Genomic DNA, 19,029 nt, shown 5'->3' with positions numbered 1-19,029 from the left:
ATGCACTTTGGAGCTACAGTATTTAATTCAATAACTGCAACCAAGTAATAACAACAACAAATAGTGAGGAACTTTATTTTGGTGAGTGACAAAGAAATATAAGATAATGAGGTAGAGTGTTCCAAAGTTGTTTCCTGCATATGCTGTGCAGTTGCCCTAAGCTTCCAAGGTCTGTCAAGTTTAGGCACACCTAGCTGCACACAGTGTTACGAGTTTGACACTGAAAACAATGCAGGCATCTGTGTTGACATGGAGCCATGGCTGCTTATGTGGTTTGGCCTTTTGTGAAAAGTGTGAGCTAAATGTCCGTTGCGAGTTCAGTTCAATAAAAATCAAAATCAATTTCCAGCCATTGCATTAAATTTCAAATGGTGCCCTATATATGAATTTTTTGAAATCATGTATTCAACAAATCCATTTTTGTTTTAAATCCAACAGTTCAGTATGTGCATGCCAAATTCAAATTTCTACAATTCAGATACAGTCTGATCTGGCATTAACCTCCTACTACACAGACAGACTACAAACATTGAAAGTCTACATCAGTAACCACTGATTACAGCTAAATTCTTGGACAAGTCAATACATTATAATGTGCTGCATCTTGGTTCAAAATTGCTTATAGCACCCTTATTGCCTCCCTCCCAACCTGTGCATCCTGCGGAGAGCTGTCCTCGGGCTCTGGGCCCTCTCCTGTCCCCTCCTTGGTGCCCTGTGGTTGAGGGGAGGTCTTGCCTCGGCTGCAGGGCTCGATGAGTGGCCCACTCTCTCCCTCCTGCTGGATGTCTGCTGACAGGCTCACTGACATCTTCTTAGGGGAGGGGAGAGGGTGGGAATTGGGGAAGGGGGAGGGGGCTAGAGGACCCAGTAGAGGCTGGGAGAAAAGAGATGAGAAGAAAAGAGGGGAAACTGTGGGCTCTGATAGATTTAAATGCCAAAAGACTACACAAAGAACAAGGACTGAGAGATAGGAAAGAATGAGAGAACATGTACAAGTGTATCTATGAGTGTGTATATGCATCAATATAGTCCCTACCTGTGGCTGGTCTCAGATATGTGCTGACTCGCTGTACAGTGTGTCTGGATGGGAGCCACACACAGGAATAGAAGGGGCACCCACTAAAGAGGTATATGTGGCTGGGCTGCAGCAGCTGGGTTAGGGCAGTCCATAGCAAGCCTTAGCTAGGCCTCGGGGGAGAGCTGGGAGGAGACAGAACAATAAAATGTAACAGTTGTACAAATAATGACTTGTTTACTTGGTGAAATGATTGCTCTTCAAAATTTTCAGCAGAATTATTGACCTCCTGACAGTTTTTTTTTAAATGTTTGATTCTGTCATGAGAGTCTGGTCAGGCTTGTCTTCTATGAAGCTCACCAGAACTGAAATCTGAGTGACAATGACAACAGGATTTTAGGATTTTAGCAAGAAGAAACAGAAAATGAAGCAGAGGAGAAGTCACGTTGAGGCTAGAGACACACCAAGCCAATCTCAAGACCAAAAGTCAGATCGCTATGCATCGCCTCTTAGTCAACAATATGTCTGCTGAGAAGTTGCAGCTGCCCCTGGCGCTGTCAGTGTGAAGGTCTTTTGTTTGTGGAAGAGGGTTTGTTAAGTGGATCTGCCTGGTTAGCTAGCTTGCTAGCTAGTTAGCATAATAGAACCCAATTTCCATTTCTCTTCTCTTGATTCCACTGAGTTGAAAAGCCAGTCAGAATGCTCTCTCACCAACAGCCTCCACCACCAATTCAACAGGCTAAACAGACAAGTCGACGCAGGGCCAAGGAGTGTCAATGGTGCAGGACACATCATTTAGTTTGAACTGCCCACATCAGGCAAAGCTTGAACGGTCTTCCAGTCTGTCCCATCCCTTCAGGGAAACCCATACACTTTTAGTTCCAGCCCTGCTAATTATTTTGAACATCATTTGCTCTAAGGATCAATTATTTTCTCAAACTCACTCCAAAACATGCATGTCATGAAAGCAATATGCCTAGCAAATCAACACAATCAAAAAAACAAAAATAGGCATAAATATTTACAGTGATCAGGTGAAGTAGAGGGGCAGCAGCGAGCCAGCCAGAAAGAAGGGAAGGGGGAGGGGGTCACCAACAGGCCAGCCACCACTGTTCCTCTGGGAACTCTCTCTCTCCTCTCCTCCTCCGGCTCAGTGCAGCAACATGGTCTCCTTCCACATAGGAGCCCTGGAGACCAAGAGGAAAAGAGGAAGACACGGATGACGTCATGTTTCTCACACAGAGTGACTCATCACTGCTGCTGCTGCTTCTAGAAGGCAGGGAGACAGAGCAAATGAACACTGAAAACCCACAGACACACAGGGCTCACAGATGAACACCACACAAAAGAAAAATTAGGCAATTTGGATTATTCTAACAAAAAACATTCACAATCATAGCAAAAACAATTTCTGATTTCCCTGCCACTGTTTAAAAAGTGGTTCTCTATAATGCTACTTTTGAAAGGGAGATGCCTTTGTTTTAATATTAGATGTCTTATGTCTAACACAATGGAGGATCAAAACACTGAAAATGAAAACAGAACAGCGTCCTTTATTTATTTTTTTTTCACATCTGCTAATTGAAATAAAAGACAACTTGAGTTTCGCCTCATCATCAACAACAAAATTATCAATTACCGTAATCATTATTCTAATAATCCTTATCATGAGGGATATTCTTTTTTTTTTTGCTTCTACTCTCAGCATCACTGACATCGTTCAAACAGTTTTCCCAGCATGGAAAAACATGACAGGGAACTGCAAACAGCTTTGGGGTGAATACTGGCTCTGGCAAAGTAACCCAGACGACATTAGCACATCCATGCATGCGCGCACACACATACACATACACACACGCATGCGCACACACACACAAACATACACATTCACAGTCACACACAAACACAGTTGAGTAACATTCCATCTGCCCTACAAGCCTATTTCCTCTGGCATCACAGGGTCAACAGCATGTTGTGAGCTTCTGTTTATATAGAACGAAAGACAGAGTAGGAGGAGAAAAGAAGTCAGCAGATGGAAAGAGTGCATGCGAACATGAATCCAGTCCTATGTGCATGCATGTAATTACGATCAAAAACGTATAAGAGAAGATCAAATTCATGCAATCAGTATTATCAGCATATGGGCATGCAGTGAATCAATGCCATTTGTGCGTGTCCCTGCCTGTACCGCTGTGCTGTGCTGCAGGATAGATGAGATGAGCGAAGAGACCAGGCAGGGATTCCCAGTGTGGGGAAGACCCAGGCAATGCAACAGCAAAAGCGTCATCAGCAGCAGCATCAGCATCACCACACTGCATCAATGACCAGGACACCCACACAACCCAACCCACTCTGGAGACGCTACCATGCAGCAGCACAGAGCAGAGCCGCACTAGCAAGGCAGATGCAGACACTTGACACAGACTCGGTCTTGTTCACACAATATCCCTCTTCTGTTGGCTTGCAAACAGTGTTCTGTTGAACAAAAGAGTGCGCAGTGTGGGTCACGGCCCAAAACAAATGTTTCTCAGTGGCATTGTCACTGCTAAAATGGCAAAGAAAGCCGGTAGGACACAAAAAGTGAATGAGACACACAAATAGGGGCACTTATGAATGAACCAGTCTAGCCTTTTCTCTTCTCCTCTACCCATTCCTCTCTTGCCCTCCCTTGGCATACCCTCCTTCCACACAGACACACACACGCACACGCACGCACGCGCACACACACACACACACACACACACACACACACACACACACACACACACACACACACGCGCGCGCGCGCACGCACGCAAAGGGTTGTCAAGGAGACGGCAACGTCATTCTCAACTGCTGTTTGCGTTGAGCGAGTACCAGTGAGAAGGGCAAGGAGAAAGATGATATTAAAAATAAATATGTGGAATGCAGTGTGCGGAGAGTGAAATTATGGAGACAGAAGGAGTGAGAACCAGGGAGGAGGCAGAGCAAGAGTGAGAGTGAGAAAGGGAACAAGATACACATATTATCAGTATTCCAATTCCTACTGACCTAAAACAGTCTTAGACATTATCACAAACATCAAAAGCACCTTTAGCGCAATGGCAATAAGACATAACTACATTCTACACACCTGTTAACATGAAGATGGCTGCACACATAAATATAAAAGGCTGATATACCCTGAGATAAACACAACAGTAACACAGCTAACTACGGGCCCTATCTTGCGCCAGACTCCCTAAACCCGTTATTTGCAGATTTAGGATTTAGGAAGAGGCGTTCCCCCGTAAAAGTTGCTATCTTGTGCACCTCCCGCTATCCGCAAAACACCTGCGCTACCCGCTATATTATGCATAGGCGTGTTTTGGGCGTTACGCCAGTTAAACCAATCAGTGTGCCAGGTGCCATTGCCTTAAGGGCAGGATGCGCTATCCTAAATCCTAAATCCTAAACCCGCGATGGAGAGAGGGAGGTAGATTTTCTCAGGGCTTCTACTGAGGCTAAAGCAAGTTGGCTTTATATACATATTATATATTATATTATAGGCGAGTTAATTCGGGAGGTGGAGCCACATGTGTCCAAGTGGACGTGTCACAAGGTTGTACTGATTGAGTAAAATCCCCGGGCCACACCACACACACACAAGAGGCAGAGGTGGAACTATGTGTAAACTAATTTATTGACAAGGTAGATTGGGCAAATAAAATATTAAAAATAAAAATATAGCACAGCTGCTGGCTTATGATAAAACAATAAAACGTGCTGTCGTAAGTGTCCAATTAAAACAGTCTTTCCTCTAAACAGTCTATATGAGTAATATAGGCCTACTCAGTCCATTCCGGCGGCGTCCCGGTATCAGTCCGACCGTGTGCGTGGCGAGGCTCCGTCGGGGCGCGCATTGAAGCCGCCTGGGCGCACTCTCGTAACAGCACAAACAGGGATAGCGGATAGCGGGTGGTCAGGACCACCCGCTATCCGCTATCCCTAAAGTGTGTGCGCAAGATAGCAACTTTAGGGATAGCGCATGAAACATGCCCACGGACACACCTCCAGGCGCAAATGACGGAGTCGGCATAACGGATAGCGGGTGGCACAAGATACCGTTTAGGGATAGCGGAAGTTCCTAAATCCGCAATTTGCGGGTAGCGGGTAGTGGCAGCGGGTAGCGGGTGGCACAAGATAGGGCCCTACATGTTTTACTGCATGTTCTCAAGTCAAACAACCAGTTGATGGAAGCCCACTCATTTTGTGACTTCATATAAGTCGGTTGTTGTCACCATCATGTCTTCTTCATCAAAGGAGCGGTCACAGCCCTCTTACACAGCTAGCCATGGTTCAGCATTACTATATGCCAAGCACTAAGATAGCTTAAACTGTCTACTAAACAACAGCACAGCAATATGATTGTGTGGTGTCTCACACCACACCTAATCTCCAGTGCATTTGTGTTGCTAAAAATGGTTTGCAGATGTATATTCCACAGTGTTTCCTATAAAATTACCTCCAGCAGCAGATGCGAGAGGGTTGTGGTGCATACGTGCCACTTGTGTAAACTGGCTGGTGTACGTGTATCACCAACATATTAGTGCAAATGATGTCATCAGGATAGATGCTGACCAATGCTACCAGCTTAATTTATTTTTGATAGAAACCCTGATTCAAGAATCCTCTTAACTCAAATGTATTGTTTCTGATTCAACTAATTAAATGCAATTATCAAAGCATTAATACATAGTTCAATTAACCCACCATATAGACGTACTTGATCTCAAATTGGGAAATTCTTGTGTTACAGCTACAGGTTAACCTGGTTATGTAGCGCGAATATACCAATCAACAATAAAAGAGAAATATACAAAAACAGACAACAAATGACAAATAAAAAATAGCTCAATACGTATAAGAATAATATAATAGAATACACAATAAATACTGTATACATTGGCACAAAGAGCTAGAGCAGGAGTATAAAAAGTGCAAATTCACCATGAACAAAGTTACTGAAGGAGCAAAACAGTGGAGTGTAGTTTAGACAGAAACTACAAAGCTGAGAGCTCTGAGTTCTCAATCAGACATAGGTGAGGAGTTGTAGAGAGTTATTGCTTTGGGCAAGAACAATGTCCTGGATCGGTCCTTGTGACCGCAAAGCTCAACCAAAGTGCTCCATTGTCTGACCAGTAGGTGGTTGAAAGGATGGTCAAGATTATCCATAACTGTAGTATTATAATATAAACTTTAATTAAACTCCTATTCACTGACATTTTTAATCATAATAAACATTTCAAGAAGCAGCAAAATACAGGACACAACAGCACTGATTTTACTTTATATATGGATTATCCTCAGAAATAAAAACACCCCTGTCACAACACAATGCATCTGCAGCAGAATGATGCACTGGTAATGGATACCCTCTTTTGAAATGCATAACTTTCCATTAATGAGTACTCTATTCAACACATTAAGTGTGATCTGGGTGTGAGACCAGACAGCGTGTCACAATTAGGTTGCACTTTGCCGACTCAACAACAACAGAAGCAGCACTGAACTCTGCCTGTTGTGTCCCAGTTAAGTCTGTGTGTTGGTGGGACTGATGAGGTTGAGTCTCTGCCAGCCGTCTGGACTCATCGCATCTGACTGCAGCCATGCAGCAGGGCAGCACATTTAAGCAGGACTACAGCCAGTCGCATCACAGTGGCAAAAATTATAACAATGTGTTGGCTTAACTGAACAGTATTAACCAAACTAGATATTTCAGCATGTCAAGTTTTACCTTTAGGCATTTCAATCAATTGTAAAATTTTATTTTTGTGTCAATGTTAAGACATCGACAAAGTTTTCTTTCAGGAACAAAATGTCTGTAGTGTACTGTTAAGCTTATAGACTGTGCCAACAAAGCAATGGATCGTGACCAGCAATACTACACACCATCTTTAATTACGTTTCCAATCTTTAATGTTGGTGTAACTATCATAAACCACAAGCCAAAAAAGCAAAGAATTCTACAAAAGCTGACAAGAATACACACAGGCACATGCCCAACACCCATAAAATCACCATCAACTTTCATAATGTAGTGCAGGGCACTACAGATACAGATACAGGCAGGCAGATACAGGTCATACACCACTCCGCACAATGTATCAAGTTACCACACAACCAATACCAAGGAGCTGTCTCTCTTTCTCGCTCTGTGTGTGTGTGTGTGTGTGTGTGTGTGTGTGAGTGAGTGAGTGAGTGAGTGAGTGAGTGAGTGAGTGAGTGAGTGAGTGAGTGAGTGAGAGAGACAGACTAGTGGACAAGCAAGTGAGAGAGACAGAGAACTGTCTCTGTCTAAGAGAGCAGGCCTACACCACATGTGTGCATCCATGCATGTGTGTCTACTAGTGTGTATTCCCAGGCTCATAAGCATGTATATAACCATCCTGCAGACAGTAGGCTAGTTGGGCTAGATATCTAGTGAAGGTATGAGTCTCACTGTCAAATTTAGCCCTTTCAGGTCAAGCAGGGTCAGGGTCTTAGCAATAGTTAGCAACAGGGCAAACCACAGAAATGAGAGGAATGCTACTGCATGGAAGCTACTAGGAGAAAAGCTATATCAAGTTTTTAACTGTTAAACTATTCAACTTACAAGTGGCTGGCCTGAGGGGCCTTTTTCCTTGACCACAAAAAACTATTCACCCTATGCCCTGCCAAATTATTTATCTATTCCATGAATAAATTAATTTGTTTAAATATGTTCCAACAGCTTTAGTTTGTTCCAAAAGGTTATTCTATGCTCAGGAGAGAATCCTCAATGTCTTAGGCTATACGTGCATAAAACCCACTCCAGGCAACATTAATCCCTGCACCTTTCAAAAACCACAAAAACCTCTGCTCTATAATTGCTGTTACTAATTTGTGTCCCCAAGTTGAGGTTAAGATGGTCCATCTAGGCTAAATATTTTTCCTTCATCACCAAAAATAATTATTCTATAGTCTTAACTTAAAATATCTAGGAAATATGTTTGTCTCCACCAGCTGGAACACCACAGGCGGAGGTATTGATATTGTGTGTGTGGACACTGCTGGGCCTATCAGCCTGAAAGTTTTTGTGTTATGTCTGTCAACCATGAAGACCCTCATGTGGTTATATGATGACTCGCACACACGCATATATACAGGCCCCGGGGCAGACCCAGGACACGCTGGGGGGACTATGTCTCCCGGCTGGCCTAGGAATGCCTTAGGATCCCCCAGGAGGAGCGGGTGAATGTGGTCAGGGAAAAGACCATCTGGGAGGACCTCCTGAGCCTGCTGCCACTGCGACCCGGTTCCAGAAAAGCAGCTGAAAATTGAGGGATGGATGGATGGGTATATTCACCTGGAAGTTAGACTGAGGCTCACTATTATACAGTGCATACTGTAACATAAAACAAAAAATCAAGTTGCAAGATAATTACTTGTGTAAAAAAAAGCTGATTTAAAAAATTAAAGAATAAACACATCTTTGAAGACAAATTGTAATTCCTGAATGTATCCACTGCATAAATGAAAACGAGCACGATGGCCTTATCTGTACTGTCCTGTCCTTTTCATTGCGCATTTCTGACATTAAATGTACAAATGAACAGAGTGAATATTGTGTAATCCTGCAATACTGTGGGTGATCACTGAGAACTGCATCGAATGGAGACCTGCAGAGCACAGAGATGTCCCTCCCTTTCCTCCGCAGAAGCTGAATGAAAGATAGAGGTGAATGGGAACGGAACACAGTGCAGATAAGAGTGAGCGAGGCATGAACAAACCCACAGACGCAGCAGTGGGAGAGAAGTACAGAGGCAGCTCGACCCAATTCAGCTCCTCTGTATTCAGTGGTGCACCTAGTCACTTTGACGTCAGAGAGGACCCATTTCACAAAAGGCAGCAAGGTTATATCTGCACAGTGGAGGCTGGAGTGTGTCTGATAGAGTCTCAAGCTTAGTGTGTGTGTGTGTATGTGTGCATATTATATGTCAGCAGTGCTTGTGCTGTGTGCAAACCAGTGTGTGTTTGTCTGTCAGAGGATTCCCCTTTGCGTCGGCTGTACTGTACAGTTTCACACAGGGAGGGGAGGTGGGCTGGGAGAGCAGAACGGTTGTAGAGTGGGTGGGGGAACGGTCTAGGAAGGGTAAGCTACTGTAAAAAGCCACATCTACACAAATACAGCGACTGTGTGGTACATGATTAACACACACAAAAATACACATCACTGGTGCACAAATACGCTTCCTTGCTCTCCATCATTCACATACACAGTAAACACACTTTCTGCCATATCCTGTGTGAAAGCATTTAACAGACAGCTCTAAGGTTTAACACAATCTAGGGTCATTGGGGGGGGTTCCAGGGGTACTCAGCATGATGAGAGATAGTTTAATTTCAATGAAATTTAATTCACTACAAAACATCTGTATGGGTTGTCATTTTAGCATTTTCTTCTATCTGGTTTAATCTCACCACCATCTGTCACTGTTCAAGTGTGACATCTAAACAATTTAACCCTTGAGACTTGATTTCTTTCAAAAACAAGGGGGAAAACATGATCAGCATATCAGCAAAAAATAACCAGAACACTGGTTAAAAAAAAAAACAAAAAAAAAACAGAAAATTAGAAGAAAAAAAAACAGAATATTAACAACATTTTTTTTGTGTGTAACAATTTAATTATTAAAATTATATATGTAAATATCAGCTAGGTGTTGCTGCATCAACATGAAATTTCTAGTGTCTTGGCTGCATTCAGATGCCTTTCAGAAGCATTTAATACCTGACACAAACCCAAATATCTCTTGATATAAGGGTCCCTATAGGGCAAAATTGCTTCAAATGGGGGTCCGCAGCTTTTTGAAAGTCAACTTGGGGGTCCAGAAGATGAAAAAGTCTGAAAAACCCCTGAAGTAAGATGTCTCAAAAAAGCAGAGCATAGGAGCAAAGACACGGATGAGGAAAAGACATCAATGGTGAACTGCGGCGGAAGAAGGGGTTTCTCTCAAACTACGTCTCTCTGTCCTCATCTCTTCCACCCCATCGCTTCTCTCGCAGTGCAACGAGGATACCCCTGCCTGCTTCCGCCCCCACCGCCTCAACCCCTCCCATCAATATCTCTCTCTCCATCCACCCACTGCTAACAGTTAGCTTTCTCTCTCCTTTTTCTTCCTCGTTTAATGTGTCCTCTTAAATTGTCAGGCCTGCTGCTGACGCCATCCTCCTCCACTCAGCCAGCCCACGCAGTCCTGTGGGACGAGCTATGACTCATTCTCTCCCTCCTTCCCTCCCTCCCTAGCTAGCTACCTACCTTTCTGTTGCTCTTTCTCCAAGTCTACCTCACTGCTTCTCTCACTGCTTACACCCTATGCTATGCTCTGAGCTATGTTAGGGGGGCACAGAAGGTAACCAAGACTGAAATATTGGAACAGAGGGGAAATATGGAGATAAAGAGAAAGAGGTGTTGACCAAGTGAACAACAGCATCCCTTCTTCATAATAAATGAGAGCCAGCAGAGAAAGAGGGGATCCTGATCTTGCATGCATTAATGATGAAGGCGGGAGTGCTGGAATGTGGGTGAGGGAGAGAAAGAGATAAACAGGAACACAGACAAGACTGAAAGAAAACGAGATACATGAGGACAAAAACAACAGAACTGAAAAACAGAAAAAACAAGACATGAAAACTACATGAAAAATAAGTTTTTTTTTTTTCTTTACATGCAGCTTTTACACTTCTTTCCTATTTTGATTTTTCCTTGCACAACATATCAAAATGGACTGTGATTTCCTCTTTCAGAACCATAAAGACTATTGTCTGATCATTGTGAATCTTAAACCCTCAGGGCTACTGTGTAAAATCCACATGAATGGCAACTTTTAATGTGAGCTTCAACAGAGACCATGAAAACCCAGCTACTTAATGCTCTTCAGTTCTATTTTGTTCCCATCAATGGCTACTGCCATGTCTAATAACAGGAGAATACAGAGCCATTGGACCTAGGAGGACCTAGGATTTCCTCTCAGTCTGTCTATCGAGATGGAGCCCTAAGGTAATAAATTAATAGCACCAGAGCCAATGACTAAGTTTTACCTTGGAAGATAAAGGATAACAGAACAGCATAGTAGCTCTAATAGCAGAACATGCTTACATCAAGCTTGGAAGATTGAGTGCCAGAGATGGAGAAATATTCACATACAAGAGTGCAGGTGCAACAGAGATGAGGTAAGTTGTTTAATGGCCCAGGAGCAAGTATTTCACATGTTGTTTGAAGAAAGGCAAACAAAACTTTAGGTTCAGGATTGAAACAGCTGCAAAGCTTTGTGCTAAATGGATTGACTGATAAGCTGAGGAGAGAATCAACTACATTTCCCAACTATTCAGGTGTTACAGACTAGCTTTTAACTTTAAAAGCATATTGCACCATTAGCTGCTCCTGAACAAGAACTGCAAGCCCCACAGGTGGGCTACATGAGGCTGTCACTGCCACAGGGCATCTGTGAGCCTCAAATCCTCCTGAGAAGACAGTAGCATGATTCAAGATAATGTAATATTTTAGCCGGCAGATAAAGACCTCAATGACTGGGTGTGGGGTTAGAAGTTATCATGTGTTCTCAAGTAAGGTTGGAAGATGTGATAACATGGTGCCTGCTTAACTTAGTCTGCTGATGTAAAATAAATAAATTAAAATAACTGTGTCAAATCAAAACTGGGTAGCAGCTCCTGCTCTCATTACAAACCTTATGTAATTTCTGTCCTTCTTTTAGTGCAACAGAGACAGAAGAGAAAAAAAAATAGAGAGAAAGACAGAAGTGCAAGGAATGGCTTCTGAGACAGGAAGAGGGGAAAAAATTCTCAATGATGAAACAGTCTATGCTGTTAAGCGATTGGGCCAGGCCTCCACCAATGAGAGGACCAGCTCCATGGCAACAAGCTCTGTCACCAAGAGAAAAGCAGCCATATCCCTCAACACCCCCATATTTTTCTCTCCCTTTCTCTCACCCCCCTCCCCGACCCACCACCCCGTTCCCCAGTTGCAGAGCTTGGTGTATTTACCAGTGTACAAACACACTGAGTATTCACATAAAACTCAAATAAACACTAAGACTCTGACACATTCACAAAGGCACACTCACAGCAGGATGGGTTACTTATAGCAACACAGTTAAGCTTCAACACACCTCATTCTCACAGACATGTACGTGTATAAACACCTACACATGCGACCTAACAAGACATGCAGATGCACACACACACAGACATAATGGGGCTTGCAAAATGATCAGAATATGTATTAGTCATTCAAACAGTTATTTAAGTGTGCAGATTGGCGATGACTCCCCTCACACACTGTCTGCGTGCAGACAGTTCTGTTCCACTCCATCCTGATGGGAGCTGTGACTAACTATCAGGTCTGGTGGAGCTGAACCCTGAACTAAACAGATTGAGCTCACAGACAGAGGAACAGGCCTCCTGAATAGGGAAGTAGGCCTAAGCGGATACAAAAGAACTGCCCTTCCCTCACTGACATATGGGCAAGGTGAACCCAGCATGTATTGTTAGGCATCATTCCCAAATACTGACACAGCTCCACTACCTCATTTAGTTATCTAAAATTACCTCATATGGGGAGGCAGACCACTGGACACAAGTTTAAGTTTTATGTGTCTAACACATTTACCTCTTTCCCACTTGGGGACTGATGAGGCAAAACAAAGTTTATAAAGGAAAAATAAAACAGTATTTGCTCACTTACGAGTGCTCACTTATCTGTGGACTTTGTAAAAGTGGCAGAATTCGATCGAACAACAAGCCTGGCCAAATTCAAGTGCTACTTAACAACAATAGAAATATTATAGGAAAACTATATGTGGCAGGTTATCTGTCTCCCCCTCTACTCTGTCTAAGGCAACACATGCATTTGTCACTGATCATGAAAGCCTGTCTCAGTAGAAACTCCCTATATTTTATTTCATAAAACTGAAAACCAAACAAACAAAAAAAATAAAAACAATTGAAAATAGTTCTAGAATGGCAAGGCATGATCGACTTCCCACAGTAGAGTATAAATATATATGGGGGAAACACAGCAGTCAAGAGTCAAGAGACCACTGCACGTGAAGTGGTTAGAGCAACTGTTCTAGGCCACTGGAACAGTTAAATCACTGTAAACGACTGACTGAAAAAATTATCATAAGATTAATTTAAAAAAATATATTGAGGTGTTGCTGTTTGTAACGATAAATTCCTATAAAGCTGTTCTTAGCTCAATTTATGTAACAACAGACATTTTCCCAGCAGCCATTTTGACATGAATTGCAAGGCAAAGACATGCGTTACTAATGACATTCATTAAGGTTTGATCAATTTAGGTCTAGCAGAGCCAGGGCCCTGGTGTTGTCCATGCAGCCTCACTACAGCCTGCTACAATTAAATGGAGCAGAATCTTAATTAATATCATTAGTAACAACTGTGTTCACCTGCTATTCATTCCAAAATGTCTGCCTATTCAATCATTAGATTTCCATATTGTCATGAGATCAATTCTTCTGTCAAGTGTCACTGATCCATCAGGGGACCATTAGTTCATATCCAAAGGTAAAAAGCCCCCGAGTACAGAAACCTTGGCAGGGTTGTGTCACCTATGATGCATGCATAGGCAATAGCAAATCTGTTGCCAGAGTTCTGTATTTTTGACCTGACGTCTAACGCTTGCACATGTGATGCAATGGGAATGTGTGCCTGCCAGTGTCACACTGGGACGTGCCTTTGCACATGGTCATTTTCCATGGTTGATGTATTAAATGAGGAAAGCCCAAGCCCAGCAAAGCAGAGCTCCATTACCAGGGCTTTCCTGGAATGCCTCACCCAGCCTGGCAAACAGGACCCCCCGCCCCCAGGGAGAGACCACCGATGACTAGCCCTTACTGTCACTGCCTCTAGCTGTCTCTACAGAAGGTGTACGACTCTCTTACCATGTCACTTTCTCAAAATTTCTAACTACGTCTCTATTTAGCTGGAAGTCTCTAGTTGACAGTTTATGCCTCTCTTTGAGTCTGGCCTTCTTTACCCCAGCTTGAGTTCCATTGTGCAACAGACCAACTGGCCAGCTGCCTCCACACCACACATTGACAAGGCTACTGACTTGGCCCAAGATGGGGCACAGCAAATACAGTAACTAGGCTACCGTACAGCTTGCTCAGATCTCTCTCAGTCCAGTCCCTCCAGCTCCCTCTCTGTCTCTAGCTGCCTCCAGCTGTCACTGCCTGTCTCTCCCCCTCCCAATCTCCATTCCTTTTCCTTTCTACCCCCCTTACTATTTTTCGCTAGTGAAGCACTTTTCTTTCTTATTAGTCTACTAATAATTACAATGGTTCATGATTTTTAATTTATTCAGGTGGTTACAATCATGCAGAGCTGCTCTGGGCAAAAGCACTAGATACATGCCTAAAATGCAAATTAAAATATGTAAATTAAAATTAAGTCAAAGTGGTTACTAAATACAAGTGCTGCCTTTTGGTACAATGAAGCAAGCCATATTTTCCATGGATATACAGTGCACCTAAGCTAGGTTTAGACACTAGCCTTCATTCATTAAACCATGATGAAAAAGAGCACAGAGTCTACTGTGGAAATGATTCTATGTCTTTTGCCATATCTGATTCATGAAACTTTCTCACAACATCAAATGAGCAAATTACATCATGAAGTGACAAATGAAAAAACACCTAGGGTATGACTACCACGTGGAATCAACTAATCCTTTCCATGCACGTTTTCAGATATGAGGTTGATCTTAGGGTGACAACAAAGATGAAACTGATGAAGTACACAACTTTTGCAGTAAAATGACCACATGCTCATTTTAAAGACTGAATCCCAAAATATCTAGATGAATGAGGGCTACAGAGCCTACAGAGTGCAAACCCTAAATCAACAACTACAAGAAAATCAGCATCCATTCTCCATCTTCTTTATGACCCCTCTTGACAGCTCATTTAATCAACTTGAATACATGGGCCTGAATAGCTCAATGTATGACAAACCCTGGCAAAGTTAGTGAGCAGGGAATACAGAATAGAAAGAAATCTGCTCAGCATTTAAATACTGGATGCCCATTGTAATCCCAGGCCAAGTCAAATTCCAGCAATTCACAAACAGTGAAAAATCAATTTTACGTGACATTTACATCACATGATGCAAATACTGTAGCTCAACATAGTAGCTCAATATAGTAGCTCAACACCTGGGATCCTGCATCTTGCTACAGTTTTTGGTTTGGTCACAGATTTAAAAAAACAGCGAAGGGGGACGAGTATCTTAGACTGTAAGTCAGAGAATGCCTGGCACTCAAAGAAAGCTCACCTCACAGCAAAAGCCACTAAGTCAGGAGAAGTTAAGTCACCTCAAAACAGTCAAGCTAACATGGCAGACAACACGTCACCACTTATGAGTCATGTGGAGGCTGACAGCATTTTGGAAAGAATAACTACTGAAGTGCTTAAAGGCATGGAAGCCTCCTTCGACAAAACGACTGACCTGGTTCTTAAAAAACTAGAGGCCTGCTCATCCAAAATTGCCACACTTGATACACGGAGCAGAGAACCATATCTCAGACTCAGACAACGCCATAGCAAACCAAATTAATAAACTTGGTGACATCGAGATCAAGCTGAAGGTAGCCTTAGATAAAAGTGATGACCTGGAGAACAGGGAATGGCGGTGCACTATACACATCATCAGACTACCTGGAAGCAACAATTGTATTAACGCATTATCTTCTCTTAAAACCTTGCTGCCAAATCTTCTGCAAGTTAGCTTCAAAGGAGGGGCTGTTGAGTTAGAACGCTGCCATCACACTCTTACCCACCATCTCCATCCTGGTCAGCAGCCCCGCGCTGTTATTATAAAGTTCCACAACTTCCAGAAATAAGTTGAGATCATGCAAGCCACAAGGACAGCACAAGCTCTGTTGTACAACGGTTCAGTAATCATGATATTTGAGGATTTCTGTGCAGCTTGTCATGAAGAAGAAACAAGAATTCTACCCGGTTAAACAGCAGCCTAAGGAGAGGGGAATTGTCTTTGCCGTGCTGTACCTGGCCATCCTCAAGGTCAAACATAACAGACAGGCAAGATTCTTCAAACAACCCAAGGATGTTGCAGCCTTTCTGGATAACATCTCACAGCCTGGATGACAACTTTCGCAGGTCAACATTGAGGATAGTTCACCATATCTGACTTTGTCAACCAATGTGGTCATCTATTGAGCTTGCAAGACACTACAAGGTTTGGTTAACACATGGAGCCAGTTGGCACAAGGCTTTGGGAATACCGCCTCCTTGTCCTCTGTACTTTGTACGTATTGTTCACCGGAAACAGGTAGATCAAGGTCCCCCGCTCACCCCAATGCTGTCCTGTCTTTTACTTTTATACCTTCTTGGCCTAGATATTTACATACTCCCTATATTCTTTACTAAATTACGTCTCTTATATGAATTGAACTGCAGGCTTGCAGTTGAGATGTGCTACCAAATAATTTAACAGCGTTCAAGGTTAGAAAGAAGTTAAAAAGCTGGTCTAGCATCTTCCCTTACAGAAGTAGGGAAGTTCGCTTATACACCCCGTTGGTGGAATAGGCCAAAGTCTGACCCCTATGTTTACCTGTTGTTGCTGCTGAGTGGTTTTTGTATATACTTCTATCTCAAAAGTCAGCAAAAAGATATTTTATGTTTCCTGTTTATAATGTATGTCTGTTTAGTTTTTGTCCTGCTCAACTACAAGTTGAATTCCACTTAAAACTTGAAGGCGGAAATGAGTCCCTGTTAAACAAGGGAATGTTAGCTGTTGGGTGTCCATAACCTGCTATGGTTGGCATGATACCTCACTCTCTAGGTTACAATACTATGCCAGGGAATGAACCAAAATAGTGTTCACAATTGAGGCTATGTTCTCTTATGACCCACATGCCACGATTAATTACATAGTATCCACAAACTTACTGTAAGTTAAGGTTTTTAATATCTTAGGTTCAAGAATTCAAGAAAGAGTTAAAGAAAATGAAAATCCATTTCTTTTAAAAAAAGAAAAAAAAAATCAACTGATGTGTTTCATATGCATAGCATCTCAAACCTAATCCTGAATTCCTATTTAGTAGTTAACAATGTAAAAAGCAAATTTATGTTCAATCTAATAATAGAGCAAAAGGCAAAAAACTTGAGATGTATGATAAATAACACATCACCTGCATATATTCTGTCAACAGTATGTAGAAGAAAGGTAATATCTGACATGAATGTGCAAATCTAAAAAATGTTTTCATGAAGAACCACTTATATCCCTCCTCTCTGTACAGAGCATAGTTCTGTGCACATGAAAGAATTCTCATACCTGCTCACACCGATGTAATATCAGCTAATAGGCTATGTGCTGTCGAGTTGCAAACCAGTTCCCTAAACCCACTTTTTCAAACTGTGATTATCAGTACTTGGTCCATACAAATGAACTCTACAACAGTTTAATTTAGCATCATGACCTCCTCAACCCAGGGCTCAGAATGGAAGGCTGCAAATGTCTGGATATAACTGGTCTTTTACTATAGAGGCTGGGGGCTGCAATTTGGGGACAGAGGTAAACATCAGATATGTAGCCTATGTATGTTGCTGAACATAAAAAATAAGACTAATGTCTTTCTTTTCTGCCCATTTTACCACCACTATTAGTCTACATTCATTCTCCCATATTCCATAAACAAATCTCATTCACCCCCTACTCCACTTATTCTTTAACACTCACATGCCCTATCTCATACAAATGTTCAGTTGCCTTCTGTCATAAACACAGACACTCACCCTTCTCTCATGAACACACTGTCTAATGGTGTGTAAGCACTTCAAGCCAATTACATAGGAGATGCTAGTCCCACACAGCATGTTGCACTGAACAAAGTTGACTAAAAGGAAATTGTATGGAAATAATCATACGTGCTCCTTAAAATGTTGTGAAAACACTTCTGTAAAGCTGCAAATTATAGAAAAGAAAACTTCTATTTTAATGATCACCTGTGGACGGACTGACAAACGTGCCTTTGTATAATGAAAAAGCTAGTCTTAGCTTAGGCCTACTTGAAAATCCTTTTACATGTTCAAAATAAATAAATAAAAATTATAAAATAAAAAAAATAAAAAATGTATCTTATTAAATAATTAACAAGACAATCAAAACACTGGCCCCACAGGTAGACTTACAGCAGGTGTGTCCAGATGGTAGCCAATGTCCTCAATAGCCTGCACACACACATACCTCCATTTGCCACAGCCACACTTTTAGCAGCAGCTGGCTGGCTTGCTGGCTGGCTGGGCTCCCATGCCAAAACAGTGGTAGTGGCTGTGTAAAGGATTCGTAAAAGCCATGAGTGCCGCCAGCCAGCTGACCAGCCAAGAGGTTAGGCATCCAGTCAGTCAACAAGCTAGGCCGTTTCTGTTGGTCCAGCAGCGGGGTCTCTTAGGCTGTATGCACACCAAATCCAATGCGGCACCTTCCCGCAGGGTTGTGCAGAGGAGTGGGCGTGTTTATTTGGGCAGAGGAGTGGGCATGTTTACTTGTGCTCTAGAATGTAACTGCTGTCAAAGAATCAGAAAAAAGAATATTTCTATGATTCCCTGCTTTGCTCTCGCTACTGCCGCTCCCTCTCTTCATTCACTCTCTAGCCGACTCAATCACAGCTTCTCTCTCTCTCTCTCTCTCTCTCTCTCTCTCTCTCTCTCTCTCTCTCTCTCTCTCTCTCTCTCTCTCTCTCTCTCTCTCTCTCTCTCTCTCTCTCTCTCTCTCTCTCTCTCTCTCTCTCTCTCTCTCTCTCTCTCTCTCTCTCTCTCTCTCTCTCTCTCTCTCTCTCTCTCTCTCTCTCTCTCTGTAAGTCTGGAAGCTGACAAAGTCTAACTTTACTTTGAACATTATCAATCAAAGAGAAATGTCCTCCCACAGCGCATCATTGGGTTGCATTCTGGTTGAATTTTTTTTTTTTTTTT

The 19,029-nt window shown here is 42.5% G+C and overlaps 1 protein-coding gene and 1 long non-coding RNA gene across 16 annotated transcripts in view; one reads left to right on the top strand and one right to left on the bottom strand.

Annotated features, from left to right (window-relative positions):
* Nucleotides 1–19,029, bottom strand: part of r3hdm2 (R3H domain containing 2) — a 69,645-nt gene that overhangs the window by 35,183 nt on the left and 15,433 nt on the right. For all 15 annotated transcript variants that reach the window (XM_030051259.1, XM_030051267.1, XM_030051263.1 and 12 more), the window contains 3 exons: nt 2,041–2,202; nt 1,037–1,200; nt 650–874 (listed from right to left, as the gene is read on the bottom strand). In XM_030051259.1, coding sequence (XP_029907119.1) covers nt 650–808 — 159 coding nt within the window. In that variant the 5' untranslated portion in view covers nt 809–874; nt 1,037–1,200; nt 2,041–2,202. The remainder of the gene's footprint in view (nt 1–649; nt 875–1,036; nt 1,201–2,040; nt 2,203–19,029) is intronic.
* Nucleotides 67–18,981, top strand: LOC115359042 (uncharacterized). The gene is made up of 3 exons (XR_003928228.1): nt 67–81; nt 3,514–3,518; nt 18,919–18,981. It is a non-coding gene; the product is annotated as an uncharacterized LOC115359042 (long non-coding RNA).

The sequence above is a fragment of the Myripristis murdjan genome, chromosome 5, assembly GCF_902150065.1.
Source record: "Myripristis murdjan chromosome 5, fMyrMur1.1, whole genome shotgun sequence".
NCBI lineage: Eukaryota > Metazoa > Chordata > Actinopteri > Holocentriformes > Holocentridae > Myripristis > Myripristis murdjan.
Note: the sequence above shows the minus strand (reverse complement) of the source record. Positions and strands in the feature narration are given on the sequence as shown.